This window comes from Gorilla gorilla, chromosome 5, assembly GCF_029281585.2.
Source record: "Gorilla gorilla gorilla isolate KB3781 chromosome 5, NHGRI_mGorGor1-v2.1_pri, whole genome shotgun sequence".
In the NCBI taxonomy this organism is placed as follows: domain Eukaryota; kingdom Metazoa; phylum Chordata; class Mammalia; order Primates; family Hominidae; genus Gorilla; species Gorilla gorilla.
Genome location: NC_073229.2, coordinates 60682597 through 60702068, shown reverse-complemented (window position 1 = coordinate 60702068; position 19472 = coordinate 60682597). Strand labels below are relative to the sequence as shown.

Genomic DNA, 19472 nt, shown 5'->3' with positions numbered 1-19472 from the left:
CATCGGCCAGTCATGGTGGCTCACACCTGTAATCCCAGCACTTTGGGAGGCCGAGGTGGGCAGATCACAAAGTCAGGAGTTTGAGACCAGCCTGGCCAATATGGTGAAACCCTGTCTCTATTAAAAATACAAATATATATATATATAAATAATTAGCTGGGCGTGGTGGCGGGGTGCCTGTAGTCCCAGCTACTCGGGAGGCCGAGGCAGGAGAATCACTTGAATCCGGGAGGCGGAGGTCACATTGAGCTGAGATAGTGCCACTGCACTCCAGCCTGGGCGACAGAGCAAGACTCCATCTCAAAAACAAAAAACAAAACACCCTGCATCCTGTAGAGTAGCACCCTACCCTGCCAGAGGTAGTGTCCGAGCTGTGCTCTAATAGAGGCCAATCTACCGTTCTATCCAGCCAGCTGCTTCTGGTCCATGGGGTATATGGTAAGGCCAGTGAATTCATTGAGTGTGAGCTCATTTGTACATTTCCTTGGCTGTAACATGTATTTCCCTGGTTGGAGGCTATATTATGTTGAATGCCATGCTGATGGATATGGCATTCAGTAAATCCATGAGTGGTGGTGCTGATGGAAGCACTGTAGGTAGAGACAGCAAATTCATACATGAAATATGTGCCTATCCTCATAAAGATAAAATACAGCCCCTTCGTGATGGGAGGACCCAGTCAAACCAATCTACAATGAGGTGAGAATGATGCCCAATCAGGGACTCAGCACTGGGCTGTGAGGAGGTTGACGCTCAGCACTGGCCACAGCCAGATCAGCCTCAGAGAGGAGAAGACTCTGTTACTGAGCCCAGACATAGCTTCCATCCCTGTCACCATGGCCACTTTATATCTTTGCACAAGCCCTGGGGGCAGCTGGGAAAGCAGCTGACCATCGTCCACAGGACTGTCATCTTGTCCACCTGGTGATGATTTAGTCCCTTTGCCTTGTTGTGGGCTATTATATCCACCTTGCCTTTGTTAAGTAAGCATCACCATTTGGCCTTTGTACCACCAAGATGCTATTATTCTTATTGAGATCAGGGAATCCAGTTCCACTGATCCATCCAGCACACCCCACTAGCTCTCTAGTCAAGACAGGACAGTCATCAGAGCAAGTGGCCCTCAGAGCTGGTGGCCCTCACGAATGCATTTCTTAATGCTTTCATAAAGGGAGTGTTTTCCAGACCCTCCTAAAATATGTGGCAGCAGTGGCTAAGAAGGTGCGCATCATAGATCCAGTCCAGCATTCCCGTCTCCCGGGGACTTCTGATTCCTTCTTCTACAGAATGCCAGGGAAGTTCTGGCATTTCATGCTTATTAACTGTAGGCTACTACTTAATCCAGACTTTAATTAGCCAATCTAGCCGACTATTAATTCTCCTCCCAGGTGCTCAGGCCAACACAGTAAATCCCAAATCCTGGATAAGGATCCACGGCAATGAGTTTGGCCAAACCAAGGCTTCCATCCCCGCACCTTGGTCTAGCTCCCTCAGCACACACTCCCACACATGCTCCTGCAGCTTCTGCCAAGACAAGCTGGCCAGGCCTGTAACTCAGCCTGGCGTCCCCCTCTCAGCGTGACCTTGTGCTTCTCCGTGGGCTGTGCTGGGACCTAACTCATGAAGGGCCTGGGGCCCAAGAGGGATGGGGGCAGGGAGGGTTCTGAGGCTGATGTTTTGGGAGGAGGGAGCAGTATTACAGGAACTTATCTCTATAGACATGAGGATTTCAAGGGAATTTGGGGTTTCAAAGTTCTCAGTCTTATTCATGTCTGCCTAAATGTCTCCATCTCATCTCAGGCTCCCAGACCGTTCCCAGCAATGCCCTTACTTTAGCATAAGAGACTTGGAGGGCTAAGCATTTACTTAGCACTGAATCTCGGCAACCTTTACAATGACATCCTGATCCTGTCCTTAGTCACATGTGCCTGTGCCTGGAGGAGATGAGGGGCTCCTTCAAGTTGCCATCAAGGGATTCTTTTTTTTTTTTTTTTTTTGAGAGGGATTCTCGCTTTGTCACCCAGGCTGGAGTGCAGTGGCGCCATCTCGGCTCACCTCAACCTCTGCCTCCCGGGTTCAAGTGATTCTCCTGCCTCAGCCTCCCGAGTAGCTAGGATTAGAGGTGCCCGCCACCACGCCTGGATAATTTTGTGTTTTTAGTAGAGACAGAATTTCACCATGTTGGCCAGGCTGGTCTCGAACTCCTGACATCAGATGATCCACCTGCCTCAGCCTCCCAAAGTGCTGGGATTACAGGCGTGAGCCACCACACCACCTAATTTCTGTATTTTTAGTTGAGATGGGGTTTTACCATGTTGGCCAGTCTGGTCTCGAACTCCTGACTTCATGTTATCCGCTTGCCTCGGCCTCCCAAAGTGCTAGGATTACAGGCATGAGTCACCACACCTGGCCGTGTCTGTCTATCTATCTATTTATCTCTATCTGTCTATCATCTATCTAGCTATATCTGTTGAGACAGGGTCTCACTCCCATTGCTCAGGCTGGAGTGCAGTGGCACGATCTCGGCACACTGCAGCCTTGACCTTCCAGGCTAAATTGATCCTCCCACCTCAGCCTCTCACGTAGCTGAGACTACAGGTGTGCACCACCGTGCCTAGCTAATTTTTTGTATTTTTAGTAGAGATGGGATTTTGCTATGTTGCCCAGGCTGGTCTCAAACTCCTGGTTGCAAGTGATCTGCCTGCCTTGACCTTCCAAAGTTCTGGGATTATAGGCATGAGCCACTGCGCCTGGCCGAGAAATATCTAAATAACCGATGAAAGATGTCTGACGAATTATAAATGAGCTTAGGGATGTTTGGAACCTATCTCTAGACCTAGAGGTTGATACCTGGCCTTGCTACCCCCTGCTGAAATAACCTCTTGGCCTCTGGTGCCCTGGCTGACTCAAGGAGAGGCTCTAGATTTACCTGGATGGGAAATACCATTGCCTCTGTCTGTTTATTCAATTTTCCTTATTTTCTCTTGCTGCCTTCTGCATGCATATCTGCAGCAGTGCATGAGCTTAGATGGCTGCCCACAGGGCAGGGGCCTTTGAGCCCCATCAAGGGGAGGCAGCCTGGTTTAATGGAAGAGCATTGGGTTAGGAGTCAGGAGGCCTCGGTTCCAAACCCAGCTGTTACTTCCTTTCATGGACTTGGTTAGCTATCTAAGAGGGTTTGGACTCAGTGATGTTTGAGGTCCTTCTTGTCAATCCCTAATTCCTAACTTGTCCTGATCATTTTATGGGGTTGTGCTGTGGACAAAATGAAAGAATGTGAGAGAAGATTTAAGAATGACACTGAGATGATCCCCCACTTCCCAACCACATGCACATCATTCTCCCTAGTTCTGAGGACATTTGACTTTTACTGTGGCTGGGAGAACACCCAAGTCCGTTTTGACATCATAGGCATGCTTTCATCTTGCACTTGGCTGGCAGGAAAGGAGGCAATGGTATAGCAAGAGACCAGAGCCTCCCAGCAAGGATCTTGGGAGTAGAACCAGGGCCAAGGACATCTGGGAAAGAAAGTGAACCTGGTGAGTTAGGAAGAAATCCTTAGGGCAAGAACTGAAGGAGTCTGCCCGGGGAACTGACCCAGGCCACAGACGGGATAAGTTCTTCCATCGCGTAGTATTCTGTTAACTACCAACTGGCATACTGCGGTTCAATTCTGGCACTCACCATCCAGAGCTAGTGCAGACCCCGCAAGTTAAAATGCACAATCCCCAAGAAAACTGCCTTTACTTCAGAGGTCAGCTGCAAGGTCAGGCGGATTCTCAGGTCACCCACACTTCTGACTGACTGGCTACAAATTTGGGGGTTTCTCATGATCCCCCTCAGATTCAATAAGTCACTACAACAACTCACAGAACTCAGGAAAGTGCTATTCTTATGATTACAGTTTTATCATGGAGGATAGAAATCAGCACAACCAGCCAGGGAGACATGCAGGGCAAGTGTGAGAGGGTTCTGAATGCAGAGATACCATGCCCTCTCCCTGTGGAATCAGGCAGGTTATGTCACCCTCTGCCCTCTGACACTCCATATGTTCATCAACCAGGGCACTCCAGAGTTCTGTATCCAGAAGTTTTTTTGCTGTTGCTTGTATTTTTTTTTTTTTTTTTGAGACAGAGTCTCGATCTGTCACCCAGGCTGGAGTGGCACGATCTTGGCTCACCGCAACCTCCACCTCCCAGGTTCAAGCGATTATTCTGCCTCAGCCTCCCAAGTAGCTGGGATTACAGGTGTGTGCCACCACAACCAGCTAGTTTTTGTATTTTTAATAGAGACGGGGTTTCACATTGGCCAGGATGGTCTTGATCTCTTGACCTCATGATCCGCCTGCTTCGGCCTCCCAAAGTGTTGAGATGACAGGCGTGAGCCACCATGCCCAGCCTGTTTGTTTGTTTTTGAGACAGGGTCTGGCTGTGTTGTCCAGGCTGGAGCACAGTGGCATGATACGGCTCACTGCAGCTTTTATCTCTCAGGCTCAAATGATCCTCCCACCTCAGCCTCCCATGTAGCTGGGACTGCGGGTGCATGTCACCACACCCGGCTAATCTTATTCTTTTTTGTAGAAACGGGATCTTGCTCTCTCGTTCAGGTTGGAGACTCAAGCTCCTGGGCTCAAGCAATCCTCCTGCCTTGGCCTCCCCAAAGTGCTGGGAGTACAGGTGTGAGGTACCACTCCCAGCCTGCATCCAGAGTTTTTTCTTTCTTTCTTTTTTTTTAATCAGAGTTCCGTTACATAGGCATAGTTGATTAAATCACTGGCTGGAGATTCAGTTCCATTTCCCCTCCCTGAACCTCAAGTGGATTGAATCCCCAATCTCTAATCACAGAGTTGGTCTTTCTGATATGGTCAGCTCCTATCCTGAAACCGCTTATGGCCCACGATGAGTCACCTAATTAGCATAAACTATCTGGGCCATAAATATCAGTCTTAGTACTTGAGAAATTCTAAGGATTGAGTCTCCCTCCCAAGCACCAGGGATAAAGGCCAAATTCTTTTTTTTTTTTTGAGATGGAGTCTCACTCTATCGCCCAGGCTGGAGTGCAGTGGTGCAATCTCCACTCACTGCAAGCTCCGCTCCCAGGTTCACGCCATTCTCCTGCCTCAGCCTGTCGAGTAGCTGGGACTACAGGTGCCCGCCACCACGCCTGGCTAATTTTTTTGTATTTTTAGTAGAGACAGGGTTTCACCGTGTTAGCCAGGATGGTCTCGATCTCCTGATCTCAGGTGATCCACCCGCCTCGGCCTCCCAAAGTGCTGGGATTACAGGTGTGAGCCACCGTGCCCGGCCAATGTTTGTATTTTTAGTGGAAATGGAGTTTCTCCATGTTGGTCAGCCTGGTCTCGAACTCCTGATCTCAGGTGATCTGCCCGCCTCAGCCTCCCAAAGTGCTAGGATTACAGGCATGAGCCACCATACCCAGCCTACGCCAAACTTGTAGGGAAAAGAGAGAGAGATCAGACTGTTACTGTGTCTACATAGAAAAGGAAGACATAAGAAACTCCATTTTGATCTGTACCCTGAACAATTGTTTTGCCTTGAGATGCTGTTAATCTGCAACTTTAGCCCCAACCTTGTGCTCACAGAAATATGTGTTGTATGGAATCAAGGTTTAAGGGATCTAGGGCTGTGCAGGGTGTGCCTTGTTAACAAAATGTTTACAGGCAGTATGCTTGGTAAAAGTCATCGCCATTCTCCATTCTCGATTAACCAGGGGCACAATGCACTGCGGAAAGCCACAGGGACCTCTGCCCAGGAAAGCCAGGTATTGTCCAAGGTTTCTCCCCACTGAGACAGCCTGAGGTATGGCCTCGTGGGACGGGAAAGACCTGACCATCCCCCAGCCCGACACCCGTGAAGGGTCTGTGCTGAGGAGGATTAGTAAAAGAGGAAGGCCTCTTGCAGTTGAAATAAGAGGAAGGCCTCTATCTCCTGCATGCCCCTGGGAACAGAATGTCTCAGTATAAAACCCAATTGTACATTCGTTCTATTCTGAGATAGGAGAAAACCGCCCTGTGGCTGGAGGCGACATATGCTGGTGGCAATACTGCTCTGTTATTCTTTACTACACTGAGATGTTCGGGTGGAGAGAAGCATAAATCTGGCCTATGTGCACATCCAGACATAGTACCTTCCCTTGAACTTATTTGTGACACAGATTCCTTTGCTCACATGTTTTCTTGCCAACCTTCTCCCCGCTATCACCCTGTTCTGCCGCATTCCCCTTGCTGAGATAGTGAAAATAATAATCAGTAAATACTGAGGGAACTCAGAGACGGGGGCCGGTGCAGGTCCTCTGTATGCTGAGCGCCGGTCTCCTGGGCCCCACTGTTCTTTCTCTATACTTTGTCTCTGTGTCTTATTTCTTTTTTTAGTCTCTCGTCCCACCTGACGAGAGATACCCACAGGTGTGGAGGGGCAGGCCACCCCTTCATCTGCCACCAACGTGGGTGCCTTTCTCTAAGGTGAAGGTACGTTAAGAACGTGAGCATTGAGGACAGTCGACGAGAGATTCCCGAGTACGTCCACCGTCAGCCTTGCGGTAAGCTTGTGTGCTCGGAGGAACCCAGGGTAACAATGGGACAAACTGAAAGTAAATATGCCTCTTATCTCAGTTTCATTAAAATTCTTTTAAGAAGAGGGGGAGTTAGGGCTTCTACAGAAAATCTAATTACGCTATTTCAAACAATAGAACAATTTTGCCCCTGGTTTCCAGAACAGAGAACTTTAGATCTAAAAGATTGGGAAAAAAATTGGCAAAGAATTAAAACAAGCAAATAGGGAAGGTAAAATCATCCCACTTACAGTATGGAATGATTGGGCCATTATTAAAGCAACTTTAGAACCGTTTCAAACAGAAGAAGATAGCATTTCTGCTGCCCCTGAAAGCTGTGTAATAGATTGTGAAGAAGAGACAGAGACAGAGTTTAGGAAAGGAATGGAAAGTTCACATTGTAAATATGTAGCAGAGTCTGTAATGGCTTGGTCAACGCAGAATGTTGACTACAATCAATTAAAGGAGGTAATATATCATGAATAATCAAAATTGGGGGAAGGAGGTCCAGAATTATTGGGGCCATCAGAGCCTAAACCACGATGGCCATCAACTCCTCCCGTGGTTCAGATACCTGTAACATTACAACCTCAAAGGGAGGTTAGACGAGTACAAACCCCAAGAGAATATCAAGTAGAAAAGGATAGAGTCTCTATCCCGGCAATGCCAATTCAGATGCAGTATCCACAATATAAGCTGGTAGAAAATATGACCCAACCACCAGTAATTTATCAGTACTGGCCGCCAGCCAACCTTCAGTATCGGCCGCCTCCAGAGGTTCAATACAGACCTCAAGTGGTGTGTCCTGTGCCAAATAGCACGGCACCATACCAGCAACCCACGGCAGTGGTGTTTAATCCTACCGCACCACCTAGTGGACAAGGTCGTACACTGCATGAAATTATTGATAAAGCCAGTAAACAGGGAGATCTTGAGGCATGGGAGTTCCCGGTAATTTTACAACCGATACCGGCCGGGAAAGGGACTCTAGCAGGAGCGTCTGTCCAAACTGAAGCTAGATATGAATCTTTCACCATGAAAATGTTAAAAGATATGAAGGAAGGAGTTAAACAATATGGACCCAACTCCCCTTATGTGAGAACATTATTAGATTCCATTGTTCATGGAAATAGACTTATTCCTTATGACTGGGAAATTTTGGCTAAATCTTCCCTTTCACTCTCTCAGTTTCTACAGTTTAAACCCTGGCGGATTGATGCAGTACAAGAACAGGTACGAAAAAATCAGGTTACTAACCCCACTGTTAATATAGATGCAGACCAATTGCTAGGAACAGGTCCAAATTGGAGCACCATTAACCAACAATCAGTAATGCAGAACACCTGTTGAACACCTAAGGGCTATTGAACACCTAAGGGCTATTTGCCTCAGGGCCTGGGAAAAAATTCAGGACCTGGGAACCACCTGCCCTTCTTTTAATTCAATTAGACAAGGCTCTAAAGAGCCATGTCCAGACTTTGTGGCAAGGTTGCAAGATGCTGCTCAAAAATCTATTACAGATGATAACGCCCGAAAAGTTATTGTAGAATTAATGGCCTATCAAAATGCAAATCCAGAATGTCAATCGGCCATAAAGCCATTAAAAAGAAAAGTTCCAGCAGGAGTTGATGTAATTACAGAATAAGTGAAGGCTTGTGATGGGATTGGAGGAGCTATGCATAAAGGCAATGCTAATGGCTGAAGCAATAGCGGGAGTCGCTTTAGGAGGACAAGTTAGAACATTTGGGAAAAAACGTTATAATTGTGGTCAAATTGGTCATCTGAAAAGGAGTTGCCCAGTCTTAAGTAAACAGAATATAATAAATCAAGCTGGCCGGGCACGGTGGCTCACACCTGTAATCCCAGCACTTTGGGAGGCCGAGGCTGGTAGATCACAAGGTCAGGAGATCGAGACTATCCTGGCTAACATGGTGAAACCCCATCGCTACTAAAAATACAAAAAATTAGCCGGGCGTGGTGGCGGGTGCCTATAGTCCCAGCTACTCGGGAGGCTGAGGCAGGAGAATGGCATGAACCCAGGAGGCAGAGCTTGCAGTGAGCCGAGATCGCACCACTGCACTCCAGCCTGGGCAACAGAGCCAGACTCCGTCTCAAAAAATATAAATATAAATAAATCAAGCTATAACGGCAAAAAATAAAGAGCCACCTGGCCTGTGTCCAAAATGTGGAAAAGGAAAACATTGGGCTAATCAATGTCATTCTAAATTTGATAAAGATGGGCAACCATTGTTGGGGAAATGGGAAGAGGGGCCAGCCTCAGGCCCCGCAACAAATTGGGGCATTCCGATTCAGCCGTTTGTTCCCCAGGGTTTTCAGGGACAAAAACTCCCGCAGGAAATACCACCACTTCAGGGAGTCAGCCAATTACAACAATACAACAGCTGTCCCCTGCCACAGCAGGCAGCGCAGCAGTAGATTTATGTTCTACTCAAATGGTTTCTTTACTCCCTGGAGAGCCCCCGCAAAAGATTCCTACAGGGGTATATGGCCCGCTGCCAGAAGGGACGGTAGGCCTTATTTTAGGGAGATCAAGTCTAAATTTGAAGGGAGTCCAAATTCATACTGGTGTAATTGATTCAGATTATAAAGGGGAAATTCAGTTAGTGATCAGCTCCACTGTTCCCTGGAGTGCCAATCCAGGTGATAGAATTGCACAATTACTGCTTTTGCCTTATATTAAAATTGGGAAAAACAAAACGGAAAGAACAGGAGGGTTTGGAAGTACCAACCCTGCCGGAAAAGTCGCTTATTGGGCTAGTCAGGTCTCAGAGGATAGACCCGTGTGTGCAGTCACTATTCAGGGAAAGCAGTTTGAAGGATTAGTGGATACCGGGGCTGATGGTGCTATCATCGCCTTAAATCAATGGCCCAAAAATTGGCCTAAACAAAAGCCTGTTACAGGACTTGTCAGCGTAGGCACTGCCTCAGAAGTGTATCAAAGTGCCATGAGTTTACATTGTCTAGGACCTGATGATCAAGAAAGTACAGTTCAGCCTATGATCACTTCTATTCCAATTAATTTATGGGGCCGAGACTTGTTACAACAATGGCATGCAGCGATTACTATCCCAGCCCCCAATACAGCCCCACGAGTCAAAAAATCATAACTAAAATGGGATATCTCCCTGAAAAGGGACTAGGAAAGAATGAAGACAGCATTAAAGTCCCAATTGAGGCTGAAAAAACTCAAAAAAGAAAAGGAATAGGGTATCCTTTTTAAGAGCGGCCACTGTAGAGCCTCCAAAACCCATTCCATTAAGTTGGAAAAAAAAAAAAAAAAACCTGTATGGGTGAATCAGTGGCTGCTACCAAAACAGAAGCTGGAGGCTTTACACTTATTAGCAAAGGAACAATTAGAAAAGGGACATATTGAGCCTTCATTTTCGCCTTGGAATTCTTCTCTGTTTGTAATTCAGAAAAAAACCGGCAGATGGCGCGTGCTGACCGACTTAAGAGCCGTTAATGCTGTAATTCAACCCATGGGGGGCTCTCCAACCTGGGTTGCTCTCTCCGGTCATGATCCCCAAAGATCGGCCTTTAGTTATAATTGATCTGAAGGACTGCTTTTTTACCGTTCCTCTGGCAAAACAGGATTTTGAAAAATTTGCTTTTACTATACCAGCCATAAATAATAAAGAACCAGCCACCAGGTTTCAGTGGAAAGTGTTGCCTCAGGGAATGCTTAATGGTCCAACTATTTGCCAGACTTTTGTAGCTCAAGCTCTTCAACCAGTTAGAGGCAGTTTTTAGACTCTTATATCATTCATTATGTTGATGATATTTTGTGTGCTACAGAAAGGAGAGACAAATTAATGGACTGTTACACATTTCTGCAGACAGAGGTTGCAAACGCAGGACTGACGACAGCATCTGATAAGATTCAAACCTCTACTCCTTTCCATTACTTGGAAATGCAGGTGGAGGAAATGAAAATTAAACCACAAAAAATAGAAATAAGAAAAGACACATTAAAAACATTAAATGACTTTCAAAAATTGCTAGGAGATATTAATTGGATTCAGCCAACTCTAGGCATCTCTACTTATGCCATGTCAAATTTGTTCTCTATCTTAAGAGGGGATCCAGAATTGAATAGTAAAAGAACATTAACTCCAGAAGCAACTAAAGAAATTGAATTAGTTGAAGAAAAAATTCGGCCAGCACAAGTAAATAGAATAGATCACTTAGCCCCACTCCAACTTTTGATTTTTGCTACTGCACATTCTCCAACAGGCATTACTGTTCAAAATACAGATCTTGTGGAGTGGTTCTTCCTTCCTCATAGTACAATTAAGACTTTTACATTGTACTTGGATCAAATGGCTACATTAATTGGTCAGGCAAGATTACAAATAATAAAATTGTGTGAAAGTGACCCAGATAAAATCATTGTTCCTTTAAACAAGGAACAGGTTAGACAAGCCTTTATCAATTCTGGTGCATGGCAGATTGGTCTTGCTGATTTTGTGGGAATTATTGACAATCATTACCCAAAAACAAAAATCTTCCAGTTTTTAAAATTGACTACTTGGATTTTACCTAAAATTACTAGACATAAACCTTTAGAAAATGCTCTGACAGTGTTTACTGATGGTTCCAGCAATGGAAAAGCAGCTTACACCAGGCCAAAAGAACGACTCATTGAAACTCAATATCACTGGGCTCAAAGAGCAGAGTTGGTTGCTGTCATTACAGTATTACAAGATTTTAATCAGCCTATTAACATTGTATCAGATTCTGCATATGTAGTACAGGCTACAAAGGATGTTGAGACAGCCCTAATCAAATATAGTATAGATGATCAGTTAAACCAGCTGTTTAATGTTACAACAAACTGTAAGAAAAAGAAATTTCCCATTTTATGTTACTCATATTCGAGCACATACTAATTTACCAGAGCCTTTAACTAAAGCAAATGAACAAGCTGACTTGCTAGTATCATCTGCATTCCTGGAAGCACAAGAACTTCATGCCTTGACTCATGTAAATGCAACAGGACTAAAAAATAAATTTGACATCACATGGAAACAGGCAAAAAATATTGTACAACGTTACACCCAGTGTCAGATTCCACACCTGCCCACTCAGGAGGCAGGAGTTAATCCCAGAGGTCTGTGTCCTAATGCGTTATGGCAAATGGATGTCACACATGTACCTTCAGTTGGAAAATTGTCATTTCTCCATGTGACAGTTGATACTTATTCACATTTTGTAAGGGCAAACTGCCAGACAGGAGAAAATACTTCCCATGTTAAAAGACATTTATTATCTTGTTTTGCTGTCATGGGAGTTCCAGAAAAAATTAAAACGGATAATGGGCCAGGATACTGTAGTAAAACATTTCAAAAATTCTTAAATCAGTGGAAAATTACACATACAACAGGAATCCCTTATAATTCCCAAGGACAGGCCATAATTGAAAAAACTGATAGAACACTCAAAGCTCAATTGGTTAAACAAAAAAAGGAAAGACAGTAAGGAGTATAACACTCCCCAGATGCAACTTAATCTAGCACTCTATACTTTAAATTTTTTAAACATTTATAGAAATCAAACCACTACTTCTGCAGAACAACATTTTACTGGTAAAAAGAACAGCCCACATGAAGGAAAACTGATTTGGTGGAAAGAAAACAAAAATAAGACATGGGAAATAGGGAAGGTGATAACATGGGAGAGAGGCTTTGCTTGTGTTTCACAAGGAGAAAATCAGCTTCCTGTTTGGATACCCACTAGAAATTTAAAGTTCTACAATGAACCCAATGGAGATGCAAAGAAAAGCGCCTCTGCGGAGACAAAAAACCCTCAATTGAGCATCATCGACTCGCCAGGTAAATAAAATGGTGATATCAGAAGAACAGATGAAGTTGCCATCCACCAAGGAAGCGGAGCCACCGACTTGGGCCCAATTAAAGAAGCTGACACAGTTAGCTTAAAAAAGCCTAAAGAACACAAGGGTAACGTGAACTCCAGAGAATATACTGCTTACAGCTTTGATTATTGTATCAACGGTAGTAAGTCTCCCCATGTCTGCAGGAGCAGCTGCAACTAATTATACTTACTGTGCCTATGTGCCTTTCCCGCCCTTAATTTGGGCAGTCGCATGGATGGATAATCCTATTGAAGTATATGTTAATAATAGGGCATGGGTACCAGGCCCCATAGATGATTGTTGCCCTGCCCAACCTAAAGAAGAAGGAATGATGATAAATGTTTCCATTGGGTATCATTATCCTCCTATTTGCCTAGGGAAGGCACCAGGATGTTTAATGCCTACAACCCAAAACTGGTTGGTAGAAGTACCTACTGTCAGTGCCACCAGTAAATTTACTTATCACATGGTAAGTGGAATGTCACTCGGGCCACAGATAAATAATTTAGAGGACCCTTCTTATCAAAGATCATTAAAATCTGGGCCTAACGGGAAGCCTTGCCCCAAGGAAATTCCCGAAGAATCAAAAAGCCCAGAAGCCTCAGTTTGGGAAGCATGTGTGGCTAATACTGCGGTGGTATTACAAAACAATGAATTTGGAACTATTATAGTATTATAATATAATTGGCCCTCGAGGCCAATTATATTATAATTGTATGGGCCAGACTCACTCATGTCCACAGGCCCCATCCATCTGGCCCATTAATCCGGCCTATGATAGTGATTTAATTGAAAGGCTGGACCAGGTTTATAGAAGGTTAGAATCACCCTATCCATGGAAATGGGGTGAAAAGGGAATTTCATCACCTCGACCAAAGTTAGTTAGTCCTGTTACTGGTCCTAAACATCCAAAATGATGGAAGCTTACTGTGGCCTCGCACTACATTAGAATTTGGTCTGGAAATCAATCTATAGAAACAAGAAATCGTAAGCCATATTATACTATCAACCTAAATTCCAATCTGACAATTCCTTTACAAAGTTGTGTAAAACCCCCTTATATGCTAGTTATAGAAAACATAGTTATTAAACCAGATTCCCAAACTATAACCTGTGAAAACTGTAGATTGTTTACTTGCCTTGATTTGACTTTTAATTGGCAGCGCCATATTCTGCTAGTGAGGGCAAGAGAAGGTGTGTGGATCCCTGTGTCCATGGACCGACAGTGGGAGGCTTCGCCATCTTCCATATTTTAACGGAAGTATTAAAAGGAATTCTAACTAGATCCAAAAGATTTTTACTTTGATTGCAGTGATTATGGGCCTTATTGCAGTCACAGCTACTGCTGCAGCTGCTGGAATTGCTTTACACTCCTCTGTTCAAACTGCAGAATATGTAAATGATTGGTGAAAGAATTCCTCAAAATTGTGGAATTCTCAGACCCAAATAAATCAAAAATTGGCAAACGAAATTAATGATCTTAGACAAACTGTCATTTGGCTGGGAGATAGGCTCATGAGCTTGGAATATCTTTTTCAGTTACAGTGTGACTGGAATACGTCAGATTTTTGTATTACACCCCAAGCCTATAATGAGTCTGAGCATCACTGGGACATGGTTAGACGCCATCTACAGGGAAGAGAAGATAATCTTACTTTAGATATTTAAAAATTAAAATAACAAAATTTTGAGGCATCGAAAGCCCATTTAAATTTGGGAACTAAGGCAATCGTGAAAGCTACTGATGGCCTCACAAATCTTAACCCTGTCACTTGGTTAAAAACCATCAGAAGTTCCACTATTGTAAATTTCATATTAATCCTTGTATGCCTGTTCTGTCTGTTGTTAGTCCACAGGTGTATCCACCAGCTCCGAAGAGACAGCGACCAGCAAGAACGGGCCATAACGACGATGGCAGTTTTGTCAAAAAGGGGGATATGTAGGGAAAAGAGAGATCCGACTGTTACTGTGTCTACATAGAAAAGGAAGACATAAGAAACTCCATTTTGATCTGTACCCTGAACAATTGTTTTGCCTTGAGATGCTGTTAATCTATAACTTTAGCCCCAACCTTGTGCTCACAGAAATATGTGTTGTATGGAATCAAGGTTTAAGGGATCTAGGGCTGTGCAGGATGTGCCTTGTTAACAATATGTTTGCAGGCAGTATGCTTGGTAAAAGTCATCGCCATTCTCCATTCTCGATTAACCAGGGGCACAATGCACTGCGGAAAGCCACATGGACCTCTGCCCAGGAAAGCCAGGTATTGTCCAAGGTTTCTCCCCACTGAGACAGCCTGAGGTATGGCCTCGTGGGACGGGAAAGACCTGACCATCCCCCAGCCCGACACCCGTGAAGGGTCTGTGCTGAGGAGGATTAGTAAAAGAGGAAGGCCTCTTGCGGTTGAGATAAGAGGAAGGCCTCTGTCTCCTGCATGCCCCTGAGAACGGAATGTCTCAGTATAATACCCGATTGTACATTCGTTCTATTCTGAGATAGGAGAAAACCGCCCTGTGGCTGGAGGCGACATATGCTGGTGGCAATACTGCTCTGTTATTCTTTACTACACTGAGATGTTTGGGTGGAGAGAAGCATAAATCTGGCCTATGTGCACATCCAGACATAGTACCTTCCCTTGAACTTATTTGTGACACAGATTCCTTTGCTCACATGTTTTCTTGCTGACCTTCTCCCCACTATCACCCTGTTCTCCTGCTGCATTCCCCTTGCTGAGACAGTGAAAATAATAATCAGTAAATGCTGAGGGAACTCAGAGACTGGGGCCAGTGCAGGTCCTCCGTATGCTGAGCGCTGGTCTCCTGGGCCCACTGTTCTTTCTCTATACTTTGTCTCTGTGTCTTATGTCTTTTTTTAGTCTCTCGTCCCACCTGACGAGAAATACCCGCAGGTGTGGAGGGGCAGGCCACCCCTTCAAAATTCTTTATTATACAACATTCAATATGGTCAGTTTCCTCCAGACTGGCTTCTCAAGCTCTTACCAAGTGCCCCCTACCCCAATTTTTTTTTTTTTTTTTAACAGAGTCTCTGTTGCTCAGGCTAGAGTGCAGTGGAACAATCTTGGCTCACTGCAGCCTCGACCTCCTGAGCTCAAGCGATACTCCAGCCTCAGTGTTCCAAGTAGCTGGAACTACTGGTGTGTGCCACCACATCCAGCTAATTTTTGTTTTTGGGGGGGTCTCACTATGTTGCCCAGGTTAGTCTTGAACTCCTGGGTTCAAGTGATCCTCCTGCCTTGGCCTCTCCCAAAGTGCTGGGATTATAGGCGTGAGCCACTGCACCCGGCCTACCCCAACTTTTTATTTTGACACGTTTCAAACCCTCACGTGGATTCACTAATTCTTAGCAATTTTGCCACATTTGCTTTCTCTCTGTCATCATGACACTTCACCTCTACATACTTCAGAATGTATTTGCTATGAACAAGGTAATTCCCACACATAACCACAATTATCACACTTGATAAATTTAACATTGATATATCGTTGTCATCTAATATATGGATCATATTCAAATTTCCCCAAGGGTAAAATGTCCTTTAGAGCTGATCTCCCCTACACAATCTTGCATCTAATCCAGGATCACTCATTGAATTTATTTATTTATTTATATTTTATTTTATTTTTGGAGACAGAGTTTCACTCTGTCTCCCAGTCGGAAGTGCTGGCAATCACAGCTCAGTGCAACCTCCACCTGCCCGGGTTCAAGCAATTCTTCGACCACTGCCTCCAGAATAGCTGGGACTACAGGTGCCCACCACCATGTTCAGCAATTTTTTTTTTTTTTTTTTTTTGTATTTTTAGTAGAGATGGGGTTTTGCTATATTGCCCAGGCTGGTCTTGAATTCCTGAGTTCAAGCAATCCACCCACCTCAGCCTCCCAAAGTGCTGGGATTACAGGCATGAGCCACTGTGTCTGGCCTGTATTTATTTTTTATGTCTCCTTTAATCTGGGGTAGTTCTTAGCTTTTTCTTAATGTTTTATAACAATGACATCTGTAAAGTGTCCGGACCAATCATTTTGCAGAATCTCTCTCACTTTGATCTCTATTTCCTCAAGACTAGGTGGTGAGTGAACATTTTTTGGGCATTTTGGGGAGGACTACTACAGAAATGTCCTCCCCATGTGTGTGTGTTTCCTTCCCAGTGCATCACATCAGAAGGCACACAAGGCCAGTTTGTCCTATTAAGCTTTTTTTTTTTTTTTTTTTTTTTTTTGAGACTTTGAGGCTGAGTCTCACTCTGTTGCCCAGGCTGGAGTGCAGTGGTGTGATCTCATCTCACTGCAACCTCCCTGCCTCCTGGGTTCAAGCAATTCTCCTGCCTCAGCCTCCCAAGTAGGTGGGATTACAGGTGCACACCACTATGCCTGGCTAATTTTTTGTATTTTTAGTAGAGATGGGGTTTCGCCACGTTGGCCAGGCTGGTCTCAAACTCCTGATCTCAGGTGACCTGCCCACCTCAGCCTCCCAAAGTGCTGGGATTACAGGTGTGAGCCACCACGCCTGGCCATTAAGCTTTGATTCTTTGATTAAGGTGATGCTCACCAGATCAGTCTAGCTTTTGATACTTTTTTTTTGAGACAAGAGTTTTGCTTTGTCACCAAGGGTAGAGTGCAGTGGTGCAATCTCAGCTCACTGCAACTTCTGCCTCCCCGGTTCAAGCGATTCTCCTGCCTCAGCCTCCTGAGTAGCTGGGATTACAGGTGCATGCCACCACACCCAGCTAATTTTTTATTTTTAGTAGAGACGGGGGTTGCCCCATGTTGGTCAGGCTGGTCTCAAAATCCTGACCTGGAGATCCACCTGCCTCCACCTCCCAAAGTGCTGGGATTACAGGTGTGAGCCACCGTCCCCGGCCACTTTTGATAATTTAAAAACCTGACTTTCCAAGCAGTCAGAGCAGCTGTAGCACATCTGACCTGCTTTCACCTTCTATCTTCTCTGGGACCACCAAGAATTGAAGGATGGCAGGAAGTGTGAAGAAAGTGGTGAGGATCTGGCTGGGTGCGGTGGCTCACACCTGTAATCCCCGCACTTTGGAAAGCCGAGGCGGGTGCATCACTTAAGGTCAGGAGTTCGAGACTAGCCTAGCCAACATGGTGAAACCCTGTTTCTACTAAAAATACAAAAATTAGCTGGGCTTGGTGGCATACACCAGCTACTAGGGAGGCTGAGGCACTAGGGACCCTGTGGATCGCTTGAACCAGGAGGCAGAGGTTGCAGTGCGCTGAGATCGCATCGCTGCACTCCGGCCTGGGCGACAGAGTGAGACTCCGTCTAAAACAACACAAAACAATAATAATAACTAAGAGAGTAGCGTGGCTTGGTGGCGGTGTCACTCCTGAGGCCCCTGGGAACAACTCTACAGTTATGCTTTGTCCCGTGCTGCGGAGCCTAGTATGGGGATTATCCCCCGCCATGCGTTGTATCTTAATCCTTTGTACGCGCGCCCGTGGGTGTGCATGAAAATGGGCATGTGCGCGGTGCCTATGTATGTATGGGTCTTTTTGCCCGCAGCGGCGCGTCCGCAGGCTTGTTCTGTCCTGTGCTAGCCTTCAAGTTTTGGCACGTCCGTCCCTTTTGCTTCTTCTTTGGCGCGTCCGTTGGGCACTCAGGGTTTGGCTAAATCGTGGACGCTTCTAAAGTGTTTCTGCAGGGAGCTGGTCAGAGTTGTCAAGTGCTCCCCCAGTTCTGGGCCGGCTTGGTACGGTCTACAGCCTCCCTTTCCTTTCCCCAACTCCCCCATGGTGGTTGCACCCATTCCGCCCGGAAGTGCTCGCTTCTCTGCATTACACGCCGGTCAGGCTTCGCGACCCGACATGGAGCGTCCCCGCAGTCCCCGATGCTCGGCCCCGGCCTCTGCCTCAGCTTCGGTTACCCTGGCGCAGCTCCTGCAGCTGGTCCAGCAGGGCCAGGAACTCCCGGGCCTGGAGAAACGCCACATCGCGGCGATCCACGGCGAACCCACAGCGTCCCGGCTCCCGCGGAGGCCCAAGCCCTGGGAGGCCGCGGCTTTGGCTGAGTCCCTTCCCCCTCCGACCCTCAGGATAGGAACGGCCCCGGCGGAGTCTGGCTTGGCTGAGGCAGCGACTGCGCCTTCTTCATGGCATACAGTGGGCTCCTGAGGTTCCAGGTCCTTTGCGGCGGCGATCTGGAGGGCGTGGCTTCAGAACCCCGGATGCCATTCAGTTACTCATCTTTTACGCTTTCGTCCTGACCTGTCTCAACTAGACTTGCTCCTGCAACCACCATGGGGGTTTTGCATTTGCATTTGTGGACCATGTTACAGTTAAGAAAAATCCTGTTTCAGTCCTTATATGTAATAAAATGTTTTATGATGTAACTTCGCCCCAGAATGATTTTGAAGATACATTAAAGGAAAGCCCAAAGCATTTAAAAAAGCCAACCAAGAAAGACTAAAATCTTGGCTCTTGGAATCAGCTGGATCAGGCAAGGGGCTAGAGAATGACAGCATTAGAAAGGCTCCCACAGCCACCCTGAAATCAGTCCTTTTATGTTAAGCAGGCCACCTGGCTCAGTGCTTACATACTCAACACTAGATTTTACTTTCTCTACAAAAGCTAGAATGTACCTGGTACGTGCTGACATGACCCTAACCCACAGACGATGTAACAGGTCTACCTTTTCTCAGAAAGGATTGTCTCACAACTTGTTCAACGAATTAGTTATGTCATGGTACACACATATAAGTGCGCAATTTTTGTAACATCTTTTATTTGTATACAATTATAAATTACAAACTTGTTTTATTAGGATTTTTTTAAAATTTATTTTTAGTCAACTTACTCCCTTTTATTTACCAGCAGTTTGCTCTGACAGAATAAATTACAAACTATTGTTTTGTTTAATCCTTTTAACCATCATGTCAGGCACACAGGTTGGAGAATATTAGCTCCCATTTTATGGACAGAGTGGAAACACTGTACCCATATTTAGTGTAAGACAGAGCTGGGATATAAGCCTTGGGCT

General features: G+C 45.5%; 1 protein-coding gene and 1 pseudogene across 1 annotated transcript; both read left to right on the top strand.

The window, feature by feature from the left end:
• The first annotated feature begins 12683 nt into the window (after nt 1-12683).
• LOC129534053 (endogenous retrovirus group K member 5 Env polyprotein-like) lies at nt 12684-13491 on the top strand (annotated as a pseudogene).
• Nucleotides 13492-18230: 4739 nt separating this feature from the next.
• On the top strand, nt 18231-18825 carry PEX39 (peroxisomal biogenesis factor 39). Its single transcript, XM_004044029.5, has one exon. The coding sequence runs from the start codon at nt 18302-18304 to the stop codon at nt 18605-18607; it is 306 nt and encodes a 101-aa protein (XP_004044077.5). The 5' UTR covers nt 18231-18301; the 3' UTR covers nt 18608-18825.
• The last annotated feature ends 647 nt before the right edge of the window (nt 18826-19472 follow it).

Excerpts from the sequence above, each read along its gene's own strand:
- PEX39 (XM_004044029.5), top strand. The coding sequence starts at position 18,302 with ATGGAGCGTCCCCGCAGTCCCCGATGCTCGGCCCCGGCCTCTGCCTCA.